Source organism: Limulus polyphemus, unplaced genomic scaffold, assembly GCF_000517525.1.
Source record: "Limulus polyphemus unplaced genomic scaffold, Limulus_polyphemus-2.1.2 Scaffold3624, whole genome shotgun sequence".
NCBI lineage: Eukaryota > Metazoa > Arthropoda > Merostomata > Xiphosura > Limulidae > Limulus > Limulus polyphemus.
Window position 1 is genome coordinate 108,382 of NW_013669234.1, and position 9,749 is coordinate 118,130.

At 28.7% G+C, this 9,749-nt stretch overlaps 1 protein-coding gene across 1 annotated transcript in view; it reads left to right on the plus strand.

Annotated features, from left to right (window-relative positions):
* The window catches only part of LOC106469704 (probable citrate synthase 2, mitochondrial), a 32,857-nt gene extending 24,128 nt beyond the window's left edge, over positions 1–8,729 (plus strand). Inside the window, exons 8-10 of the mRNA XM_013930216.2 lie at positions 2,067–2,200; positions 2,795–3,004; positions 4,703–8,729. Coding sequence (XP_013785670.1) covers positions 2,067–2,200; positions 2,795–3,004; positions 4,703–4,867 — 509 coding nt within the window. The 3' untranslated portion in view covers positions 4,868–8,729. The remainder of the gene's footprint in view (positions 1–2,066; positions 2,201–2,794; positions 3,005–4,702) is intronic.
* The last annotated feature ends 1,020 nt before the right edge of the window (positions 8,730–9,749 follow it).

Genomic DNA, 9,749 nt, shown 5'->3' on the forward strand with positions numbered 1-9,749 from the left:
TATATATATATATATATAGACACACACACACACACACACACACACACAGGAAATGGATGATGTGCTACTTTGGGCATATAATTACGTTTGAGGGTAGGTTGGTATAGATCTGATGGGTAAAATCAAATCAAGTATATGTGTGGCCCATTCTTGGTATTGGTGGTGTACAAAAATATAGCTAATAAAAAAGAAACAAGTATAACTAGAGAAACATTCTGTAGAGTGCATACCTCTGCCATACTCGTATTTGGTTCTCAAAAAATACAAAAATGTGTTTGTGCATTTGTTGTTGTAAATGGAAACGGACCATTTTTTGCAGGACAATGAGGAATAGTATTCTACATATGTCCTCCAAGTATCATCAAAAAACGATAATTTTTGACTGAGCTATGAAGTAAAAGCAATGTGAAACAAAGGTCTCTATCTGTTAAGATAGAAATTTTTTGAATTTTTATGACATTGCTCTGACCTTGACCCCCCAAAAACTAATCACTTCTAATTTGGGTCATAGTCCAAATGTATACCAACTTTTATCCAAATTTATTCAGCCATTTTTGAGAAATCTTGCTGTCAATCACATACAGAGTTAATAGAAATTTTTAAAATTTTATAAAGACAAGTAGGGATTGATATATATGTAACCTAGCTAGCTATAGTCAGAAAGTTTTAATGCTACGAAAAGTATTGAAACAAGAAAGTCAAAAACTGAGTTACTTAAAATTTAAAAAAATTTATCCCTGCTTTTGCAATCACTAATTGTTAGTCTGAGCCAAATTAGGGATAAATGTTTTACACTTTACAGTTCTAAACACTGTTAAAAAAATCTAAGTGTATGATATCTTGTGAACTATTTTTTATTTTCCACTGTTGACCTTCATTGTTCTGTTTGAATGATGTAAAGGAAGTTTTGATGTGGTTTAATAAGATTTCATACACTTGATACCATTCTTAGTTCACACAATATTACTGTATACTTTTCACATTGAAGTTATAAGTATTCATATTATGGATTGTAATTTTAAGTTTTAATTTTGTGAAATAGACATTTAATGTCTGATCAGTGTGGAAAAATGTATCTATGCACTTAGGGAACAGTGTTCTACTGAGAATCTAAGGAAAATAATTAATACACTGATAAATATATTGCTTACATCTTGTAGATACATGTTTTAATTGAACAGATTTTGGTCTAGTAACACTAAAGCTAGATAAGTTTTAAAGATACCTGAAGAAAAAGTGATTTTCATGACATGTGAATGTTTACATTTAATTTTGTATTTTAAAAGTATTGTAGAAATAACATTCATCTGAACAAGAAAACCAAAAATGGAATTATTTGGACAATTACAACATGAGAATGACTTCTCAACTAAGTTTTCGTAAATAAAAGAATTCCCCTTTTACATAAATAACAACTTTGATACCTTCACATGCCTATACAGATACTCAAAAAGTATTTGGGAAGCTGAGTAAAACTTGTCTTCTTACGTATTATTGTAGTTTTAACAAATGTTAAATATAATATCACATCTATAGTTAATATTCATTGAAATATTTTGATTGCAATTTTTATGTAAAAATTTACCAGTCAAAAATTCAAATCTTTAAAATTTCACCTGCATTGTATAGATTCAATAATTTGCTTAATGTGGTTTCTAAATGAACACTTTAGCTTGTCTTTGTTTGACTGACTTTTAAATTAGAGCTTCAGTTCTGTTTAAGAAAGAAATGTTTTTATTATTTTTAACTTGTGAATAACCAGATGTAACATATTTATTTATTTGTTTTATTTAATTATTATTGTTTTTTATATCTCTTTATGATATTTTCATAAACTTTTGCTGTTACTATTTTGTCTTCATTACTAAAAGAACAAAGACAGACATATTTTACTGCCATCTTTTGTTACTACTGGATACTAGTCATTTTGTGTTGTAAGTATAGGTAGTGGCAGCAGTTGTGCTGTTCAGTGATAAATTGAATAGGAAATATTTAAATTTTCTATAAATGAAGGTTTTTCAATATTTAATAAGATTTAAAAGCATTTTTCTTCTGCATTAACCCAGTCTGTATTATGTTTGTTCATCCATTTTGGCAGGAAGTACTTGTGTGGCTGAGAAGGTTACAGAAAGATCTTGGTCTTGATGCTACAGAGGCTCAAGTGAAAGATTTTGTTTGGCAGACATTAAAATCTGGACAGGTAGGATAGATATGTTCTCACATACCCAAGTAGATTTATATAGATTTATATAGATTTTTTACTGGTTATCAGGATATAAATCTTTCCACGAAGCTCGTACATTTTGAGTTTGGGAGTAAAAAATATAAATATTTTGTAAGGTAATTCAGAATTTGAGTCTCTAAAAACACATGAAAAATATGATAAATAGAACTTCCTGCCTATGCATAAGTTAAATATCTAGGAATATATAGTTGTAACTTTAATGGTCCTGTTAAACAAATTATGTGGGAAGTCCATAGTCATTTTAAACTAAAACTCGGTTATAGTTAAGTAATTTTTCGTGGCACTTGTGTATAATGTTAAAATAATAAATAGTACACACTTAAAATGGGTACACAATTAAAAACATTTTTAATTAAGACCAATCTGTGGCCTCCAGAAAGTTATCCACATGTTTCAATGTTGTATGTTATTTATTACTTTAATCAGTTAGTTATTTTCCAGTTGTACTCACTATATAAAAAGCCCGAAACATTAAAATGTTCTTACTTCATTCTTGTATGTATTCTATACACTTGTTTGATTAATTTTATATCGCAATTACTTATAAAGGTAATTCCTGGATATGGTCATGCTGTATTACGAAGAACAGACCCACGATATGTTGTGCAGCGAGAATTTGCCCTAAAACACCTTCCTGATGACCCAATGTTTAAGCTTGTTAGTCATCTGTACAAGATTGTACCTCAGATTCTTCTTGAATTGGGTAAAGTGAAAAACCCCTGGCCCAATGTTGATGCTCACAGTGGAGTGTTGCTTCAAGTATGTTGGAAACAGTAATGTTGAAAGAAACTTTTAAAAGTGTATAATTTTAAATTCACCAAAAAGTAAATATTAGCAAAGTAACAGTTTCTAAACAGTGTTAAATTCCAAAGAATTCAACATTGTTTGTAGAACAAAAACTAATGTAGAGTTCTTTCTAACAAAGCTTTAAGGAAGGGAGAGTGTTTTTTATTTTCTTTCATTTTTCTCTCTCTCTCTCTATCTATCTATTTATATATCAAGTACTGCGTTTTAAATAGTATTTACTTCTAAGAAACTAGAATAGTAGTAATGATATATACAATAACATAGTTTTAATTTCATGACAAATACAAATATTCAACAATTAGTGTGATGGAACTACTCAAAATGTTAAATTTTACACACATTACAAACACCTATAATAAAATGTAAGTCTGCTTCCTGAAGAAATGCAAGTACTCTTATGTATTACAATAACAAGGAGGGAGTTAAAGTATCCCATTTCTCATTTTTGGAACAATGTTTTAAAGATGGTTTTTACAAAACATTATATATTATTATGCAATAAAAGTTTAGATATCACAGGTTTGACAACCAAAATAATAAAAATAAAAGAAAGAGTTTTCATTGCAGTCTTAGTCTCACAGACTGCCTCAAGTGTGTGTGGTAGTCAAAATGTAGCAACAAAATAGTCAGCAGGGCAAAGAAACAAATACACTGTTGAAGGAAATGGAATTTATTCGGTTCCATTTTTTCATTTATAAAATTCCGTACTTTTTACAGCAGAAGTCACACCAAGGATCATAAAATCATGAATTAAAAAATTTTCATAGCCATAATATATACAAGGAATAGACAACAACAAGGCACATAAGTTATATTGAAATGTACAGCAGCATCTGATTTGTGTACTTTATCTTAAAGCAGCCAATTATATATTTCCTAAAAATAACATTTCTGGAAAAAATAAAAATGGCTGTCCTGAGAATCAGTGCTTAAAAATGTCAACAAATAAGTTGAAAACAATTTTTTCTGGAAATTATTAAAGAAAAAATGTGCCTGTTAAGTTTTGAAAATACAAAGTGTGCACAGTTCTTTCCAAGCATATCCTAAAATGTATTTTAAGAGGGAAAAACAAATGCTTTTGTGTCCTACAATAAGTCTTAGGCAGTTCCCATAACCCAAGCCAGATTTTTAGAACATTCCACTTTAAAAGATTCATGTGCCCGTTACAGTTATACGTAAAATACATCCAAATGAGTTGGAATGTGTCACAGAGATGAACATTTCACAATTGCAGCAAAAATATAAAAGATCCAATAAAAACAAAAACAAAAAAACAACTGGCTGAATGAAACTGCTAAAACCATAAAGTCAGTCTCTGTCAATGTCAGATAATTTTTTCTCAAGATATTTTCCAAACAAAAGACAAACATTACTAACAAAACTGTTTTTTGCAAATGAAGTTCAAAATTAGGCTTAACAAGTTAAATATTTTTCATTTTTTTATATGTCAACAAACATCAGAGAGAGATGTATTTTGCACAGTGGTCTCTTTTTTTGTGTAAGTAGATGTGCTGCAAAAAATTCTTTGTTGGCCATGATTTCTTATTTCCTATAAAATGTCAAAAATTATTTGGTTCGCTTTTATTTATTTGCATTATTTATTTTGTATGATGTTTTGTTAATATGCATTACAATCCTGCTCTCATTTAGTATTATGGAATGACGGAAATGCAGTACTATACAGTCCTTTTTGGAGTTTCCCGAGCACTTGGAACAATGGCTTCACTTGTCTGGGATCGTGCCCTTGGTCTTCCTATAGAAAGACCCAAATCAATGACTACAGAAGGACTGATGAAACTTGTTGGTGCAGTTTAAATTCATTATTTCAATATATTTCAGTAGCTTATTTTTCATTCCATTATAGTAACTAAGTGTCAATAAAGACAAAAAAAATAAGCAACACTTAACATATCAAGCTTAGATAGGAGAAATGTAAAGTTATGTGCAGTACAATATGTAATGGAAGTGCAATATATTATTTTCAAATGTTTTGCTAGTTTATTTTACATTGAATTTTCTGCCGAAATATTACATCACTGATAAAGAAATGGGAATATAAAGAATTGTGTGTTTCTTACTTATTCAATATTAAAGTTTATTAAATGAAAGTCATTTCAATTAATAACTTATAAACAATTAAAATTAATTAGTTAAAAAAGGGTTTTTTATTCTATAAAGTTTTGAGAGTTTTAATCTTTGTTAAAAAAATGTTAACTACTATTTGAGAATATTGTGTAGTTGAGATATCCTTCAAGTGAATTAATTAGAGCAGAATGTGATTTAAGTAAAGTGTAGTATTTGGATATTTTACTGAAAACTGATAGAAACTAATAAGACTTTGTGAAAAAGTAAGTTATTACTTGCAATAATTATCTACAATTGTATGTTTCCTAAAGTTCTGAGTGATTATAAAAAATAAAGTTGAATGTTTGTAACAATTGTGTGTAAACATAGAGGTTGAAAAATGCATGTTACAAATACCAATAAGTTTCTTGAATACTTAAAATTTGTATGTGAAATAAGAAAATTATGAAGAAATGCTTAGTATAAAGCACTAAATATTCTTTTGCATTTCATTTCAAAATAATTAACTTAGTGCTTATTCAGATTTTCCTCTCTGGTATTTCATTTAATCTGTGTTTCCATTACTGGATTTTTTATTCTTTTTATTAATTAGTATTTACTATAATACCAAATCATATTTTTTTATATCTTTATTACTTATCATATGTAATGAAGTCTGAAATAACTTTGTCTTTGATTTGTTAAGACTTCCTGATAATTACACCTACACTTTAGCTGTGTGACATATTTTGTTAATGGTGTCAGTGAATAAATGCTGTTTATAAAACTGTGGATAGAGGTTGATTTATGTTTGTTAAAGAAGGTGATTCATTGATTTAAATAGCATCTTATCTGAAAATACTTGTTCGAAAATGTTATGAATAAAACCAGCATGCATGCAGTATTTCTGAACTGACACAAACCTTACAAACTGTCTAATATTTTAATGCTTGTATCATTATTAAAGCTATGAATATATTTGTAATAAATACATTTGCATACTAAACAAGTTAGAAAAATATATTTTTACTAATTAGTTTTAGTGAGTATGTGGCTTGCAGATTTGAAAAGCCAGGTGTGATAAGCTATAAGAAAAAAAATTGCATGTTATGAACGGTATATAAAAAATTTATAGAAATAGTCAAAATATTTTAAAAATACTGTATTTTGTTTTGAGTCGTACTTCATTCTGTAGTGTTTCTTATATTGTTCTTGCTTTATGCTCACCAAAGAAAGTCATCTTGAGGTTAAATTTAGCCTCATTCACATTTAAAGTTCTAAAAGATCATAATTTTTTCCATTTGCATGATTTTCTTGTTTGATACAGTTCCTATGTATGGAAGTTATTTTTTATACCCATTACAATAGCCATAAACGTTTTCCTAGTAAGTACCATTTTTGTTCACTGATTTTCTTACATAATGGTCTTTTGAAAATTCCTTGATGACATTTGGACCAGTTTATATTATTTAACTGTTGTTTTTTCTATCTATATTAAAAATAATATTCCTTTTATACAGTTTTTTTTTTTATATATATACGAGTATATCATCATATGTTAAGTACATTATTTGTGTGGTTATATGGCTGTTTAAGAAATGTATGGTACATTCAGGAAAGAGAAGCAACAACAAAAAAAAAACTTTTAAGAGACCATGAATGTTTCTTTCCCATAAAATAATGAAAGGTAATAAGCAATAATTATTTTGAATTTGAAATAAGACCTTATTTTCAGTGATCTGGAAAGAAAAGAAATGCAAGTTATCAGTTATAGTTACCAAAATACTTTACTCTTTGATACTTGCTCGTGTATTAAATACTAATGAAATCTGATGTTTTTTCTTGAGGTTGTGGTATTATACTATATTATCAGTGCCATGTAACTTTGAGAAAATTGCTTATAAATACTCTTTGATTGAATTTGAAATACAGAGATGAATGTTTTTTTTTAATTCAGAGATAATATCTTACCTTACAACATGCCTCAAAAAATAATTTTCCAAAATAAAGTTTTACTTGGATAACTTTTAAACTTCAGGTTTCTTCTGAAGTATTTTATCATAATTTCTTTCTAATTTTTTTAGTTGTATTGCTATTAATCTTCAGTTGTAATTATTGTATTTTTATATGTATAACACCAACGCGTTTATTAAACAAGTGAAAGTGTAATCAAAGGTAAAGTAAAAAAATAAACACTGATCTATTTTTATTTCAACAAATTCTGAAAATCCTTTTAGGAAGCTATTATCAGATAATAAATAAAAGTGCATCTTGTATTTTTGCATAAAAGAATGATAAATCATGCAAGTGAGTATGTTTTTGTGTTAAATGTGTACAAACAATGCTTTGCATGTCAGGATTTTATTGCCAGTATTTGTAAATTGGTTGGGTATGTGTGTGAGAGTGGCACGTCAGGTTTTTACCATCTGTGTTTGTAGATTGGTTAGGTATGTGAGTGGAGTTGTATATCAGGGTTTTACCACCTGTGTTTGTAGATTGGTTAGGTATTTGAGTGGAAGTTGTATATCAGGGTTTTACCACCTGTGTTTGTAGATTGGTTAGGTATGTGAGTGAAAGTTGTATATCAGGGTTTTACCACCTGTGTTTGTAGATTGGTTAGGTATGAGTGGACATAGTACAGTTCTGTTAAAGAGTATCAGGATGCCTAAAGCAGGTTATTGTCTCTAGTTCAGTATACTGATGGTATATGTAAGGCAGTTTGTGATTCATGGAGAGTCTGTGATCTTGTATGATCCAAGAGTTGTTGATTACACTTGTTAATTGTTACTGTCGTTTTTTCATGCTTCATTGATCTATATAAACTACAAGTTTCTGAATTTCTTGTAGTTTTAAAGTATTTCAGTTCAGTACTTCAATAAGCATGTCTGGTGTGTCCCACAACTGTTTCTAATGAATGAAAGAACTCCAAAATTTCAACTTTCTAATGTTATTGAAGCAGTTTGAAGTACTGGAATGTGACCTTTAATTGAAATAAATGATTCACACTCATCAGCTAAAATAAACAGTTTTAAACTCATTTATAAATATTGAAATGGTGATTAAAAATAACTATTCTTTTGAATATTCTTCCTCATATGGCGAACAAAAAGAATTCATGAAGTGTCATTATGATTAAAAATATTTTTGTATTGGAAATGGACCACTGTGTTTTAACATTATGAGTATGGATTGATATAATTGGTTTTTGAATAAGGATTATTACCATATTAGGTATGCAAACTGATATTATGAAATGAATAAATTTATATAATATTTATACCAAATCTAGTTTACAATTCTGTGATATGGTGCAACCTCTTGGTTATTAGCTAGTAGTTGGTACATTAAAAAAGTATTTTCAGTGTATAGTTACAATGAAAAGGATACTCTTCACAGTTACTTGTCTGCTTCATCATACCTTTAGGAAGAGATGCTACATGGAATAAAATGTACCAGTTTGTTCAGAATCTGTCAGAAGTGTTTGATAAATTGTTATGTAAGGGATTTAAAAATATCATTCTTAGTGTAACATTTTTGAATGATCCTTAAGTCGCAACTTTATATTGTGTGCAAATTTATCATGCTGAAAATAAAAACTATTTCTTTGATATTATGATGGTCCAATTGTTGCTTTTGCTTTGCAATTGTTCAAAATTAGTTTTATTAGTTTATCTTTTACTTAATACTATTATTATTTGAATCTGTACATATACTCTGCATATATGATCAGTTTGGTTGGAGGAGATGTACAGGCTGTTATAAGATCCATTTTTTATGTATAAATTTATTACAGAGGACAACTGTATAAAAACAATGTATGCAGGAAGAATTGGTCTGTTTTCTTTCACAAATACAACTGGCCAATATATTGCATCATAAACAATCGTGTATATTATCATTAACATTTTTCCAACCAGATTGTTTTATAAAAGTTATTAAGCAGCATCTGAAGCAAGTTGTTAGCGTTCTGGACGGTATGTCTGAGTTTTGAGCTATGAGTGTATTATAAATATGACAATCATCTCTCACTATATGGTATGACAAGACTTGATAATGGATGTCATTGACTTGCTGCCTTTTCTCTGGTCTATCATTTCAAGATTAGGGACAGCTAATGCAAATAGCCATCAGGTAGCTTTACACAAAATTCACCAAACAAATCATCCAGTTGGATGTATAGGGGCTTGTTTGTGTGTGTAATCAAACAAAATTTTGCAAATAAGAGCTGGTGTCATTCACTGAATTGCCATTAGGTAACATGAGTAATGTATATTGATTTTCTTATAACAGCTTAAATTACTCAAATTAACTCTTCCCCAATTGTTGTGAGCTGTAAATTTTTTATTAATAAATATATGTATATTTTTTATGAGGATAATTATGAATATGGTAATTCATAAAAAATCAAACTAACCATTAAATAAAAATAAACAGTAAATTAATTCAAAATTTTGTTACACTGCTACTTAATCTTTTAAATACTATTTGACAAATATTGAACTGACAGCTTTATGGTTAATTAAAAAACAAAAAAAGATAGGTCCATGAACAACGGCTGGGTGTTGGGATGTGGGTTGAAGGGGCTGAGATTCAAAATGTGATGCCACCGAACATGATAGGGGCTTGTCATTAA